Source organism: Vespula pensylvanica, chromosome 2 (genome assembly GCF_014466175.1).
Source record: "Vespula pensylvanica isolate Volc-1 chromosome 2, ASM1446617v1, whole genome shotgun sequence".
Lineage (NCBI taxonomy): Eukaryota > Metazoa > Arthropoda > Insecta > Hymenoptera > Vespidae > Vespula > Vespula pensylvanica.
The window spans coordinates 15899516-15917015 of record NC_057686.1 but is presented as its reverse complement, the minus strand read 5'-3'; the positions used below and the strand labels follow the sequence as shown (position 1 = coordinate 15917015).

The following is a 17500-nucleotide window of genomic DNA, read 5'->3' as shown; positions in this document are numbered from 1 at the left end:
CGTTGGAGAGAAGTAGACACGGAATCCTCGAGTTCGTTCGAAACGAGAAAAGGAAAAAGTTTGTAGAACGAGAGAAGGAGAGAAGGAGAAAGGGGTTAGAAAAGAGGTGGGTGAGTCGTTGGTGGGTGGTAGCAAGTAATAGTAGTAGTAGTAGCAACAGCAAGCGAGTAGTAGGTAGAAACGTTGCTGCTCTCACGATTATACGCGAAGAGCAGCAACCCTTTGCCGCGTGAACACACCGCGAATAGAGGGCTAGGGCATGCGTGCGAGGGGTGCTATATCCATTACGCTTATTACAACCCCCGACCGCCGGCACCATCCTTTAACCATCCTCTCTCCCTCGAACCACCCACCCTTTTACGTGGATGAACATCGATCGACACCCGACCCGGAACGGTCCACCACCACCACCACCACCACCACCTTCACCACCACTACCATCACCATCACTATCACCACCATTACCACTACCACCAACACCACTAGCAGCAGTATTATCATCGTCACGACAGTCAACCAACGCCAGGTAACAAAATCGTTCCTCACCTTTTTTCTTTTTCTTTCGTTCTTTCTTTTTTCTGTTTTTTTTTCTTATTTTTTTTTTCTTTTTTTTTTTCTTTTTTTTTTCTTTAACCACCTTTCGATGTTTAACCTCTACCTATTCGAAATTTACAAGGAAGCGTGCGTGTTTCTTCTTCTGTCTTTTTCTTTTTTTGATTCGTTTCCTTCTTTTCCCACGAATTTCTTTACACTAGAGATATTTGATAATGATCGAACCTTCGACAATTGTATAATTGTCGCGATATGGAATAACAATTTTAATTTGGATATAGATAGGTGATTAAGTTGCTGCGATCGAAGGGTAATTGATATGATATTTGTTATAATTAAATTGGGGGCAGAAAAGAGACGGAGTCAGTATTGGTCGTTAAATGTTATGTTATTAAGTTTATATATCAAGTGAAATTTTTGATACTATATAAATTTCTATTGCGACGGGATTATGTGTGTGTGTGTGTGTGTGTGTGTGTGTATACGTGCAATGATTATTTTTTTAAATATTTAAATTTAATTAAGCAACTCTGATATAATAAAAATAGTATCATAAATGGTATTAGGGGGTTGATCGAAAAGTATTGATAGTATTTCATCCTACTATATACAACAATAGTATAGTATTAGATTGGATTAGATCAATTATAAATGTGTAAAAATCGTCAATATTTATATAAATAATAGATAAATATTGATTAGAAATGTCGAAACTTTCGATAAAAAATTTTAATTCGCGTTTACGTTGCATCCTTAAAAATGAAATATTACAAACATATTTCTAACAATTGATCGATCATTTTTATACGAGCCGGATCCAACAGTTGATTGTTAAAAATCAAATATTATTCTTTTTCCATACTTTGTAGGATTTATTTAATTTTATTATTATTATTATTATTATTATTACCTACGAATTGTAAAACCAGTAACAAACCTAGAACGATTTTCTTTCATTCTGTTTTTATAAAAAAAAATGTCATTTTAATCCGTTCTAGAAATATTGAGATTTTAAGAAAAGGATAGAATATATATTTGTTCTCTCTCTCTCTCTCTCTCTTCTTTTTTTTCTTTCCTTTCGAGCTCGATTCACGCGAAATCGGATCTGATTCCAAACTGCGAAGGGGCAAGTCACCCTTTTTCTTCTACAGAAACGTTTTCCTTCCCTTCTTCTTCGAAATACAGAGATAGAAAGAGAAAAAGAAAGAAAAAGAGAAAGAGAGGAAGAAGAGGAAACTTGATCGTTGTTTACGTAGTACGTCGTATCCCAGCGTAAGCAAAGCATCCGTTTGTCCATTCGTCCGTCCATCCGTTTGTCCATCCATCCATCCATCCATCCAATTCAAGCAAACATCCCTCGTGTGTCACAGTATCTTCGATCACACAAACCACACAAAAATGTACACACACTTACGTGTACACATGTATACACACACACACACATACATATAGCGAGAAATTTTTCTCGACAATATTTTCATATAATAATAAAAGAAAATAAATTTCTTTTTAATTAAATTTATTCATTTAGTAAGTAAATAAATAAATAAATGAATAAATAAATAAATGAATTCATTTTTTCTATCCGAGATCCTTACGATCTTTATTGTCGTGGTTCTTAAAACAAAATAAAAAAAAAATGTATATATATATATATATATATATATCTTTTTCTCTTTAAATAGATATTACAGTGTGTGTGTGTGTGTGTGTGTGTGTGTGTACATGATTATTACAATTTTTTAATTCGAACGAACAATACATAAGTCTGTTCCTTTCCTAACGCGTTTTCCATTTCCCATCAAAAAAAAGAGAAAAGGAAGGACAAAAAGAAAAAAGAAACAAGTCGCCGAACAGTTCATCCCTCGAGCAATCACTTATGTAGTAGATATATCCTGCATCGATTCGCGAAGTCGCCGACGAGACACTCGAACTTCGTTCTTATCCTGCTGAATTTTGTCTACGTAGGGTAGTCCAACAACGAGTAAGAGATAGGAACAGAAACAAAGACAGAGAGATAGATAGACAGATAAAAGAGAGAGAGAGAGAGAGAGAGAGAGAGAGAGAGAGAGAGAGAGAGATCATTCTCGCGCATAAATTCAACCCCCGCTGTCCACCCCTTCCCTTCTACCCCTCCTGTGTATCCCATTGAGCTACGTATGTTTCGAGATGTCTAAATAAGAGGCAGGAAAATAAAAAAGAAGAGAAAAAAAAATAATAATAATGACGATGATGATAAAAAGGGAGAAAAGAGAAGGAAAGAGAGAGAGAGAGAGAGAGAGAGAGAGAGAGAGATAACAAATATATGAAGTAAAAATAGAGAGAGAGATGGAGACAAATATATATATATATACGCACGAAAAGAGAAAGACAGAGATCCCTGCTGACAAGGGCGCGGCTGCTGATTGCTGTCGCATTGTGCATTGCCTCGTCCCACAACGAGACTTCAGTATTGTCACTAGCGACGTCTGAATACCCTGCCAGGTCGACTTCCAATGACGTGGGAGGAACCACCAAGAGAAAGACCGAGAAAGAGTCAAAAAGAGACAGAGAGAAAGAGGAAGATAGATAGAAAGAAAGAAAGAAAGAAAGAAAGAAAGAAAGAAAGAAAGAAAGAGTGAATGTGAGTGAGAGAGAGAGAGAGAGAGTTGTTGGAGAACAAGTTAGAGGGATGTAGAAGAAAAATGGTGGGGGTATTGCAGGGAATTTGCTTCTTTGCAGGGGGGCAAAAATTAAACCCCAGAGACAATAGGTCAAGCGTTCATAGAATCGAAACACGCCCTCTCCCTTCTGTCTCTTTACTTCTTGTCCACGTTATTATTTTCTTTTTTCTTCTACTTTTTTTATTATTCCTTTTTTTCCCTGCTTTTTTTTCTATATATATATATTTTTTTTTTTCAACTACTACGCATTTGTGTTCCCTTCCTTTCCTCTTTCTTCTTCTTTTTTTTTTTTTTTCTTTTTCGAAAGTTTCCGAAATCAAGGAGGAGAAAATGATTAGCTTGCTTCGATGGTACGAGAGATTATTGTCGTGTTTTTTATTCTTCTTCTTTTCTTTCTTTTTGTTCGAATGTTCGAATAACTCTCGTGAAATGTGCATTTGATTTTTTTTATTTACGAATGAATGAATGAATCAACGAATGAACGAACGAACGAACGAACGATTGAATATGTTTAGATTATTATGAATTTTCTTTTGTAATTATTATAAGAACAAGGAAATTGATTTATGCGCGTTTAAGTTTTAGGAATGAATGAGTGAATGAATGAATGAATGAATGAATTAATTAATTAATTAATGATTTTTGTTTGTTTGTAATTATTATAAGAAAAAGAAATTGATTCGTGTGCATTTAATTTGTAAATGTTGTTAGAAGGACATTAAGGGAGGTAGATTTGAGTCAGTCTTGCGACAGATCACTAGGGATGATCACTAGGCTTTTACCGCCTTTGATCTGACGGATAACAAAACCTACCCCTTCGGCTAGTTATTTAGCAGAGAAAATTAGTCATCTGCGACGTGTAATCGTTCGTACAGATTTTTACAAAGGTCACGTTCTTTCTCAATCGTCCCTTACTAATTCGTAATGTTCCACAACTGATAATTATCATGGCTGATTTATGAACATTATCGAAACAATATATTTAAGTGTAATTTTTGTTCTTTTTTCGTTAGAATATTTCATATCATCACCGAACGACGTCGACATAAAATAATATTTATGATTTCTACAATTTCAAAAGAACATGAAATTTATTTAATTGAGAATTACGAGTTTCATAAATTTACTCATAAAATTTGTTATATCATAAAGTTAAACGTATCATTAATTATGTCATTATTAATATGTCTAAATGTATGTTAATTATCGTAATTGATCATATAATTGATATAATACAATATATTGATGATCAAATATATAAATTGTATGCTTTAATATGTACACTGAATACTAGTATAAAGAAGAATGTATACATATATCTCTTATATTTGATATTTGAATATTTTTTATATGCAACTACCTACAATCTACAATATATATTTATAAAATAATACATACTTAACGCATATGGTATTTAATATTCCACATAAAACAAACCACGAATAAAATACAAATGTACAAATGAATAAAATATAAAAAAAGAAAAAAAAATATATATATATATATATACATACATACATATATCTATTAATTAAACGAATAAATTTTGTAAACAATATTTAAAGTTTATCGTGTGATTATTCAACGCATTAAATCATTACAATTAAAGCAATATTAATAAATCAATTAAATCAAAATAATATCATTAATATTATTATTAATCGTTATTAATATAACTATTATATATGAAATATTACATTTTCATAGAAAATTATTATTTAATATATTTTCATTAAAGTTATATATTAAATAAAAAATATTATATATTAATCATTACTAATATAATTATTATATATTACATATTAAATCATTATTAATATAGATTAATATAACTTAGTATGTAGATATTCGTAAATATTTTTTCTTTCGTTTGTCATAGTAAAATAATAATATAAATGATAGGTAAATCACTTTAACGTGAATGAAATTTAACTGAGCAAAAAAGGAAGGGTCGAGAACCATGCGAAAAGACTTTACGGAAAAAGCGTTCACGTTGGAAGCAATCGGATCATGGGTTCGAGTCGTGGGGTCGAGTCGACTCGTCCCATGATCCCCAGACGGTCGCCGTAAACTTGTAAAACAATAAAAGCTTCCGGTGAGCCAGCGAACTCTCTCGCGCTCGTTCACAGCGCGGTCAACCGAACCGCTACATCGAGTTACGTTCGACGGTGAAACTTTTCACCGGATATCGTTGAACAGACAAGAGACAACTCGTTGCTCAGGACGTGATGTTGTGTTTCCTCTTCCTTTTTCTTCTCTTTTTTTTTTCTTTTCCTTTTCTTTTTTGTTCCTTTCTTTCTAGTCTTTCTGTTCTCCTTTTTTTTTTTTTTCAACGATCTTCTTTTACATAAAATTACAAAAGGAAATCCGAGTCGCGAATGTTTTACTCTACGAAATTTGACCACATAGAATAAGATTATGAATAATTATTCGTGTATTAATGATTTCGATACAAATGTAATAAATATAATTATTTTTATGATTACGTCTGGGCAATTTTTGTCTTTTTTTTTTTTTTTTTTTTTTTTTTTTTTTTTTTTTTTTTTTTTTTTTTTTTTTTTTTTTTTTTTAGTAAAATTAAATCGTAATAGGTAATTAATTACGTTGGATAAAAATAATTAGGATAAATAATTGATCATTGAGTATCGTTCGAATATCACTCGATCATTGCGATAATGATGATTAAAAAACTTCTTCTAGATTTTTTTTATTTTTTCTAAATTTTCTTTCACGCGATATTATTAATAGAAATTATATAACGAAACTATATATTGATAAAAAGAATAATGGTAAAAAAACGATTGATGAATAATACTCGATTAATGATCCACGGAAAAAAAAGTTTCCAAACAAATTTCGCAATTTCATTGAACGCTTCAAAGGATCCTCCCTTAACCCCGTTTATCCCTCTGTCATCCTAAAACATGTTACATCTATCTCCTCGAATCATTGCTCGATAAGGAGGTATTTCATTCGCAGATGTAGCTATCCATTCATGAGTATACGTGTTATTTTATTTCATAGTCTCTCGCGCCCCTTATGGTGTCCACTCACCGACGTGGAGCATTAAACACGGTGGATCTAAAGAGCAGACAGAGAGACAGACAAACAGATAGATAGATAGATAGATAGACAGATAGATAGATAGATAGATAGATAGAGAAAGAGATAGAGAGAGAGAGAGAGAGAGAGAGAGAGAGAGAGAGAGAGAGAGATGAAAAGACAAAGAGGACGATAGAAAAGAGAGGCACGATTCACGCTAGTTATTGTACTAGTCGATGAATAAGAAAGAAAAAGATAAAAGATAGACAGCAGGGGGTTTATACACACACAGATATATGTATACATATATATATATGTATATACACATACATACACCAGTACCAGTAACGATACTATGCAGGGCGCGCAATGTGGACACAGTCAAGGTCCAGTGATCAGCTGATTGATTGTCTCTGGGGTTGCTATTTAGAGGTATCATCGTGAGTTGGATGACAGACTGGATACGAGACTGGAGTAAAGAAGAGTAAGACAGATTTATTTTCATCAATGATAATGCACGTACTTGTACTTCTTTTAAACATGCTTTGCGATTTTTTTGATTAATGAAAATTAAACGATACGCAAGTACCATTCATGTGATCAAGAATGTGAGCTTGGTCGTTGAATTTTCTTGATGTTGGTACATTCGATCGTATATAGTATTACTTCTTCTTGTTGTTGTTCAACCCTTTCGCTTCTGGCAATTTATGTCGGCTCGTATTCCGTTGTTATTATGTTTGGAAATATGATTAGGTTTTCTTTTTTTTCTTTTTTTTTTTTTTCCTCATATAATTACGTTCGATAATAATCGTAGAACGATATCGTTTTTATCGATCCGATTAAAATTTCATTTTGCTAATATTCGGATTCCAGTTATTTAACATTGCATTTGTATTTGTATTTTATTAATATTTTAAGAAGTGTGATTGTACAAATATTGTTTTGATAAAAAATTACGAAATAATTTCTATGAATCAGTTATATTTTTTATTTTACAATATTTATAACATCTAACATTTCTACGTTGAATTCCTCTACTTAGACTTTGTAAATATATAATTTGAAACACGAGTTGAAAAGTAAAAAAATTTGATCGACTAATTTCTAATCGCGAATTCGTATTCCCTCGTATTACAATGTTTTAATAATCTTTCTTTCTTTGCTGACAGAATTAAAAATATTTTGAAATAAAAAAAATATTCTTCGCTAATTTCGAGGGATCTAATTAATTTCATTTCGCAAATATATTTCTAACGATCGGTTCACATTGCGTATCGTAGATGTCTATGTAAATGAAAAAAATGAAGTAGAATAAAAAAAAAAAGAAAGAAAGAAAAAGAAAAAGGAAAGATTAATAATTAACAATGAATTATTTTCCTATGACAATATTTTTAAAGCTCCCTACAAAAACTAATTAATCCACGAAAGAATAATAATATATAATACATACATGTCATACTTTACGAACACTACGAAATACACTATGAATAATAATACGAAAGTCATTTCTACGATTATCCTGCACGAACGAGCGAATGAAATTAATCGAAGAAAATAGGGGAGGAAGGTGAAAAGGAGTGTCGATTAGTCGTCAACGAGGACACCGTGAAACGGACCTTTAGTCATCCACTACGAACGATTGCCTTTTTCTAACGTTTATATCGGACGACCCCTAACCCTCTCGAACGTTTCCGAGGTTACTGACAACGGGCGTCGACGAGGAAATCGCCCTCTTTTTGGCTTTAAATCGGGTCACCGGATATGTACTCGAAGGACTCTTTAATGGAGATGGAAAGGAGGAAAAAGAGATGGATAGATAGATAGATAGATAGATAGATAGATAGATAAAAAGAAAAAGAAAAAAGAGAAAGAAAGATAGGGTAGGTGAAGTAGTATGGAAATAGTATAGAGAAGAGGGTAGTTTTGGGGTAGTAGTAGTGGGAGTGGGAGTAAAGAGGGAGTGAAACGTCGTCGTTGACGTTAGAAATTAACGCAGGGTGACACAGGGTGGTTTAGCCATTGTCCTCTGCCTCTTCCTGGCTTGCTATCAAGGGCACCCTCTTCGAAGAAGGAGGAAGAGAGAAAGAGAGAGAGAGAGAGAGAGAGAGAGATGGAAACGAATGCGAAAAAATTCAGATGTGAAATTTTCATTTCCGGAGCGGCTCACCGACTCGGAAGAAATACTTCCTGAATTGGGGGTTCGTTCAGTACTCGATCGTGGAGACCCTTCTTCGCGAATGTTAAAAATAAGAGAGCGTTTGCATGCGCGTGTGTGTGTGAGAGAGAGAGAGAGAGAGAGAAAGAGTTCTCTTGTTCTTGATCAGTCTTCCGTCCTTTTTGTCTTTTTTCTTTTTTTAATCTTTTTTTTTTTTCGTACGAAATTTATCTCAAAAATTTACTTCATTATTATCGTTATTAAACGGATCTTACCTTTCGTAGAGTTTTAAAAATCAATTTTATTAAACGGATATTGGGAGCTTCGATGTTATTTAGATTTAATACGATTGAAAATTTCTAAGGTTTATTGTATATATAAATTTGTATATTATAAATAATAATAAATAAGCTTTAAAAGTAATTGATAAGATACAAAAAATAATTGTTTATAATACAAATATAACTACTTTGAAGTCTCATATGAGGGAGGAGATAAGTTAAAAATGAAGATCGTTATCGATTTTAGAAGATCATTAAAAATCCTTAGATCGTTATTAACCTTCATCGAATTAATAATATAATATTCACTATTTTGTATGTATACGAATGACGAAAACGATAAACTAACGAATCAACTTCACTACGATACATAAAACATTGTACAAGTCACAGTATTTATAATATCATTAACGACATCGATATTCGTCGACGTTCACGAAGTCTCGATGACTTCAACAAAAAATTCTTTTTGAACGAACGACTAACATTAGACGTGACAAACGCTTGATAAAGTATCTACTATATATTATACGACGTACACATCGACAAAAATTAAGGATCGTTTCGCTTAAACAACGATTATACCTGTACGATGTTCGAGAATGTAATTAAGAAGAGCATGAACAGGTGATTAACAAAAAAAAAGAAAAAGAAAAAGAAGGAAAACGTTTAAAATATTCGCAGGTACACATCGTCTGCTCATTTATTCGAGGATGTTACTTCGAAGACCAATGTGTTCCAAGACGAATATCCCACGGGAGATCGTTACCGGTTCTCTTTATGTATATATAGGCTTGACATACAAACATGCGGGTAGTGTTGTAATTAACCGCAATCATCGACGGCAAACACACAACCAGCGAATCTCCCATGGGGACGTCATTGGGCTCCTCTGTGTCTTTCTCTCTCTCTCTCTCTCTCTCTCTCTCTCTCTCTCTCTCTCTCTCTCTCTCTCTCTGTCTGTCTCTCACTTACTCTGCATATACGTTTCTCTATCTGTCTTTCTCTTACCCTATCTTTCTCTTTCTCTTTCTCTCTCTCTTCCTGTATATACGTTTCTATCTCTCTTGATATCGTCAGCTTGAATATAAGGAGCGTACACTATTACTGATCAATATTTATGACCGAAATCTAAGGGTGAATCCGTACCACCCCCACCGTGACCGTCTACCATATCGCGATTGTATGCTTTTCATGGATAGAAGAGGAGCGTGGTCAATATTTATGATTCTGATCCTGATCCTGATCCTGATCCGTTCACCATGGCGCATCTCCTACGTAAAACGTTTTCTCCCTCTTCCTGCCTGACCAAAACTCTTGATAATAATCTTACATTAGTTTTGATCGAATCGAAAAAGTCAAACAAAAAAATCAATGAAAAGGGAAAAGAAAAGTCGTGCAATTTTTTGATTTTTATCCGATATTAATTAACTGTTGTATGAAAATATTGAAATTTTTATTATTTCATTTATGCACTTTTATCATCGTCATAATTCAAATCGACTGTAATATTACTGTCGATGAATCAATTTATATAAATGTTTTTATTCATAAATGATTATATTTTAAATTTTATTCGATGTATTTGTTTAGCGTGCTAAAATAATGTCATCGAATATATTCGAAATTGATTGGAGGATGTCGTAATAAATTTTGTTAAACAATTGCGAAATAAAGTATTATTTTTAACTGTTAATTAATTTTTACTGTTATAAGTACCTACTAACAAATTTGCCAATACGTTGATGTTGATAATTTTCAGTAAAAAATACTAGCTCCGTTGTAACTCTAGCTTTATTGTAATCAACATCACTAATGATATTTTTACTTAGCGAACGGTACTAATTTTATTAATTTTATATGATCTTTAATTTAATCATATTAAATGTCAATTGAGCTTTTCAATAATACCGATACATTAATTAAAAGAAAATCGACGCATTACTTATTAAAAATCAATCAAATGTTACAACCTTATCAATTAATAATAATTTATAAAAAAAAAAAAAAAAAAAAATAGTAATCTTAGTAATACGCAAAACACGTTTCAACACAAATCTTAATTATTATAACTCGTTTTTCTCATTCAAACCATTTCCTGTGTTAAATGCGTAGAGAGAAAAAATAAATTAAAAAATAGAAAATAGCAAACAAACAAGGAAACAAAAAAAAACTTCTTTAAAATAATTAAAAAAAAAAAAAAAAGCAGAAAAAAATAAAAAATAAAAGATAAAGAAAAAAGAAGAGAAAAGAGAAAAAAAAGTCGGAAAGTCTCGAGATTCTCAATGTACGAAAAGTCATTGTCCTCTTTTTCTCTCTCTCCCTTTCTCTCTGTCGTTGTCGTTCCAATTCCTTTTCCCTTGTCCCTTTTCCCCCTGTTATACCGGCACGTCCCGTTCCGTATGTATTCGCGAAGCGACACAGATATGCTTTTAGCGCGTGCGAGGAGGGTAGAACGTTTCGTCGTTTCTCCCCGCACACGATCACAACGATGTCGTTACGTTCGGTGCGTGCACGCGTCAACGAAAGCGTGCGTCGATGTGAAGAAGAAAATAGAAGAGAAGAGAAAAGAAGAGAAGAGAAGAGAAGAGAAGAGAAGAGAAGAGAAGAGAAGAGAAGAGAAGAGAAGAGAAGGGAAGAGAAGAGAAGAGAAGAGAAAAGAACGAAAGGAGAATTCGTCGTTTCTCAAAAACCCGAAGGGATGATAACGTTACTGCCTAAGGAAACTACTATTCCACCCTTGTTAAGATACTTGGATTTCGAAGGGACGTTTCTTCTGCACCTGAAAATTTTCTGTCCTTTTCTACGCCATCTGTTGTTACTCTTTTTGTAAGGGGTGGTGAGGAGGGTGGTGATAATATTCGCTCGAGTAATATGCTGCTATTTATTGAGGCATCGATAGGGGAGATATTGGATCGTTAGAAAATATTTTTCATTTTATCTTTTTGTAAATATTCCTTTTATAATAAATATTTCCAACAAACGATCGGTATTTGCGATCATTGAATACGTTATAATTAATGGTCAGTATTGTAGCGATTATTATTATTATTTATTAATATTAATTTCATATCCGATATATCATCGGATAATATATTCACTCTTAACTTCAAAATTGAAAATTTTAATCGTTTAACGAAATTGATTGATCCCACGATAAAGATTTTTCATAGAGAATGTGTCATTTTAGAAACGACGAAAGTTTATCTCACGAGAATGTTCGTAGAATAGGTCATTGCCCTTTTTATTTTTTATCTTTTCTTTCTTCTTTCTTTTTTTCTCCTTCGGAGAGGGCAAACAAGATACGAGAGAGAATGGGGGTGGTAGTAACTACGACTGCGAATGGTACAGGGTCAAGCCTGTAATCGAGCGCAAAGTGCAACATGTTCTCGCGTCAATAGAAATCTAGAGCCTTGCAGTATAGAGGGCAGAGAGAATCGAGATTCAGCTTTTGCAAAGGCACCTGCTCTTACGTTGTTGGATACATTTGCTGAATAAAGAGCGAGCAAGCGAGCGAGTAACCAAGCAAGAGAGCGAGAGAGAGAGAGTGTATCGCATAGCAAGGTTTCAAGGATCGTGATTAAAGCTTGCCCTCGTCCAGCGACAAGGATCGTTTGTGGGGTGTGGGGTGTAGAGAGGGCGACTGAGGGAGGGGTGGTTGGGCGGCAGCTTTTGGATTCGACATTTGGTGTCATTGTCGAAGGACGAGGACTCGAAGGGTGCAACGAGGTCGATCGGTCGATTTCTCTCTCTCTCTCTCTCTCTCTTTCTCTCTCTTTCTCGATCTCTCATGAACCTCTCTAATGCTGATTTAATCAGAATCACGAGCAGTAGTCTCCTCCCCTGCACCTTGCTCTCTTCGATCTCGACACGGCCAGCTATATATATATATATATATATATGTGCATGTTGTATTTATGTATGCGATGCGATGTATATGTACGAGTGAGGAAGGGCTCATCGTTTCTAGCACATATGGCTGGTATACACGACGATTATTACATTACGTATGTAGGCTCAGGAATAACGAAAAAGCTACCCTGGATTTGTTCGGGGTGATTCGATTATATTTTTGCGTTCTTACGATTTGAATAAAATTTGTCTAAGGGAAATTATTGTAACGACATATATATATATATATATATATATATGTATGTATGTATGTATGTATGTATGTATGTATGTATGTATGTATGTATGTATGTATGTATATATGGTGTTTATTTGATAGGGGAGAAGAAAAATATGTATGTGATTTATATTACGTTGATTAATATTTGGTAAGATTAATGGTTAATATAATAAATTTCTTTTTTATTATTATGACTTAATTAAAATTTGTTATATAGGTCATATGTAGATCACATCCTAGTGATATACATACATACATACATATATATATACACATATATATACACACTATACATATATATATATATATATATGTATATATACTATACTATTTAAGCTCTATGTTTATTCGTGACACTATAAAAAAAATTATTATCATATAAATTACTCAAAAAGAAATTTTTGTTATATATATAACTTTGTATGATAATTTATTTATCATTCTTACGATTTGAATAAAATTTGTCAAAAGTAAATTATACTATATATATATACAAAAGTATTTCATATCATTCTCTTTATATATCTGTTATACTCTTTGTATACCAAATATCTTTTATTCCATAGAAAAAGAAAAACTGAATTTATATATTAACTATCATGATATATCATTAATAATTACTATACAATTTTTATTATTCTTACAACTATGCTACTATCTAAATAATTAATCGATTCTATATACGAAACGATACAAATAACGTAGCGCATCGAACAATTCGAAATTCGCGGCTGATTTAATTTAATTCGCATTTTTCTTCTCGTCTCTTGATTGGCTGACCAATCACAGTCGTCATTTGTCTTTGTCGCGTAGTTACTTAAAATATTGTACGAAATCAGGAATACATATAATTAATCGCTATTCTCAAGGTAAAAATGATAACGTACTATTTATGAATATACGTTTATTACGTTATTAGAGATGTTCGTTAGAAAGTTTTAGAGTACTAAAGAATAAATCACATCGACAAATCGTTTTACTTTATTACGCCATTTTGATTACATCTTCGTGTTACGTCACGTCACTGCTTTTGCTTTCAGTATTCTCGTCGTTCTTGTTTGCGTTACGGTCGTGTTTTTTCTTTTTTCCTTTCTTTCTCGCAAAGTGACTAATATTATATATTATATGTACATATATGTATATATACATATATATTTTTCGAACAGATCGTACGAATTTATTGGCTCTTAAGTTATATAGATCAAAATCGTAAGTAACGAAATTTAACCTTAATCATACGTTTTATATTACGAAGAAATTGTTAATTAAATTCGTCAAGTATACGATTTCATTATTAATAATCAACGAAATATCGTTATTCGAGTTATTAAATTAATGTTATTTAATAAATACCTGATTGACTCGATCTTGTTCCTTTTCTTCTGTTTCTTATTTTCTTCTTTATCACATATATATTTCTACGTTAAACTGTGTCGTAAAAAACGTTTCCGATGTCTCCCGATATAATTATCTAAGATAATAAATTATAATTCGGAAAGAAGTAATTTGTAATATAACCTAAGAATTTTTCGTCCAACGTTTAAGAGTACTCGAGAACGAATGGCGTCGAATCGCTTTCTTAAACGATACGTATAAACATACACTCACATATACACACCACTACTACCACAGTATCGTATCTACACAATAGCTTCGAATTCGTCCGATCGTAAATAAGCCAACAGGAAGGTCGTATAAGAACAATACCTATCGAAACAAAGTACGTATCATTCCTTGGCGATTACTCGTAACGAAAGAACGTTAGTACTTATTCCTCTCGTCTCGTGCGACAATTATTAAAATGATTAAAATAGGAATTATTAAAAATCATTTTTAACGAAAGACTCGTATATAATATCAACGTTTATTAAAACATTTGATCGAACAATTCATCGATTGCATTGTGTGACGTAACGATTAGTGAGATTTTCTTTTTTTTTTGTGTTATAATTTAAGGTTAGATATATTAGTGAAGGAAGAAGAAGAAGAAGAGAGAGAGAGAGAGAGAGAGAGAAGAAAAATGTGAACATCGTTGATACCTGAGAGAGACGAAGATAGAAGATACTACCAGCCGTGTTACATGACCAATCGTTTCTGTATCCGACGGTAAAAGAGCTACGAAGATGAGATTATTTCGAGTTTAAGCAAGGACCAGCATCGACGTGACGATTAGCCAAACATATGGTCGTCTGTACACGTGAGTAATTTCAAATATCCCTGCGACATCGAATAAATAAATCTCTTATAGACACCGCTTAGCAATTTTTTTCCGATTGTTATATATATGTGTGTATGTACAATAATATTTCGAACGATATCGATTCGTTCCAAGTTGATAATAAATCTTTTTAGCTTCGGTGTTTAATTTTAGGTTAGAACGTCGATCGATTTTGTCGTATGTAATTGCGTTGTCGAATTTATTTAACGAACTGCGTATATATGCATATATATGAACCTGTGTACATACATAGTGGTGTATATGTGTACATATGCATATTTGGTGTAATCTATCTTTTAGAAATATCTATAGGTTATATATATATATATTATATAGGATAATGAGTCATCAAAGTTTTTCAATATTTCGTTATCGTGCCGATCTAAAGCAATTTTCGAATTTATTTATCTAAATACGTACGTACATATATATATATATATATTCTTTTTTTTAACGCGGAAATATTTTTAAAGGTTAGATTGGTAGCAATACAATATTACTCATCGAAGTTTGAAGATTTTTCTCTCGATAATTTCGTTCTATATTAATTTTCGTAATTTATTTAACAAACTAGGTATATATATATTTTTTAATGTGAAAGTATTTTTAGAGGTTAGATCGGCAAAAATCGTCAAAGAATTTCGTTATAAACGACGTAATTACGATCCAATAAAGCAGTTCTCGAAATTATACAAAACGTATATGTGTTAAGTATTTTTAGGTTAGAATATACTAAAAAGTTGTCGAAAGTATCAAGATTATTTATCGTAACGTTCGAGAAACATGGTTTCGATGTTTGAAAGGACGAAAAAAAAAACAGGAAAACAAAAAGACAACTTTGTCCCAGTCTTTAACGTTTCCATTAGGATCACGATCGAATTTTAGATAGACTAATCCAGTCTACTATATAATCTATCGTTCGTATTTGCTGTTCGGCGACCGTATGTCACTTAAGAACGTATGGTAGCTTAGTGTGTACATTAAATAACAGTATTGATAAAACGGTAGGTGGATAGGTATGTATATATCTATCTCGAAATAGAACAAAAAAAAAAAAAAAAGACAGGAAAGAAACCAAAAAAAGAAGAAAAAAGTAAAACTGTTTAACACGTTACATACATATATACATATTTATATGGGACGTATGTAGATACACGTAATAGTAGCTCGAAAACATTTTTAGATCGAATTTATGTATCTCGCACGTTGTTTCATAAAATACGATAATACGTGTGTAAAATCTCGATATTTAAATTCTCGATATTTCATCGTTATCAGTAATTTTAAAAGATAATTATAGAGGGTAAGTCTCTTAAATATAAGTGGGACCACGTAATTTAAAATATCGATTACACTTTATCGATACACTTTATGCCGATGTTTTCTTTTTCTTTTTCTTTTTTCCTGTTTTTTTCTTTTTTTTTTTTTTTTTCTTTTCAGACTATAAAATATTATTACAAGTTCGTAAAATACTAGCTTGTACAATTAAAAGTCTAACTGGACGTATTAAAAATAAAAAAAAAATAAAAAAAGATTGATTTATAGAAATCGCGTAGAAACTTTTGATCTAATTTAAAGATCCGACCTCTACACCATCATAAAAAAGTAAAAAAAAAAAAAAAAAAAAAAAAATAAAAGAAACTTCAAGAATCTCATCATCAAAATTCACCGATCATCAAGTCGCAAATTTCGCAATAAAATTTAACAAACATTTATCAACGTAAATACATACATGCGTATATATATATATATATATATATATATATATATATATATATATATATATATATATATATATATATATATATATATATATATATAGACACATAAATACCTGTCAATTTTAACTCTATAGAAACTTTGCAAATTTTAAGATTTACTCTTTTTAATTAATCCCCCAACAAAACTTGCTGGAATAATTATAAGAAAATAGAAAGTGTGCTGCACGATTTGTGTTTTATTATAGGAAAAGAAGAGAGAAGAGGAGAAGTAGGGTTGGTAAAAAAAATATTTTGACGAAAGTTCTTCTCTCCTTCTTCATCCTCCTATTCCTCTTCTTCTTACAAGAAAGAAAGAGAAAGAGAGAGAGAGAGAGAGAGAGAGATAGAAAGAGAGAGAGAGAAAGTTCCGAGAATCTTTCGATCCCCTTTTCGATGGATACTGGTTTCTAAAGTGCGACGGGTTGTCGTAATCAATCCATATCGAGCCGGTGTACACGAATCTGCGAATATGTATACGAAGAAGAGAAGGAAGATGAGGTGGAGTAGGAGGAGTAAAGGGAGAGGGGATAGAGGGGGGGACGATGATTCGGTTCGTCGTCGAAGCGTCGAGAACCTACGTCGAGTCTCATTGCGCTTTTCTGGACAACCAAAATTGAATTTATTATACTGTACGAAGGGTGCAATAGGGAGAGGGAGGGAGAGAGAGAGAGAGAGAGAGAGAGAGAGAGAGAGAGAG

General features: G+C 32.4%; 1 protein-coding gene across 1 annotated transcript in view; it reads left to right on the top strand.

Annotated features, from left to right (window-relative positions):
• Nucleotides 1-14824: 14824 nt before the first annotated feature.
• The window catches only part of LOC122638131 (insulin gene enhancer protein ISL-1), an 81651-nt gene continuing 78975 nt past the window's right edge, over nt 14825-17500 (top strand). The window contains exon 1 of the mRNA XM_043830853.1: nt 14825-15022. Within this exon, the coding sequence (XP_043686788.1) occupies nt 15007-15022 (16 nt within the window). The 5' untranslated portion in view covers nt 14825-15006. The remainder of the gene's footprint in view (nt 15023-17500) is intronic.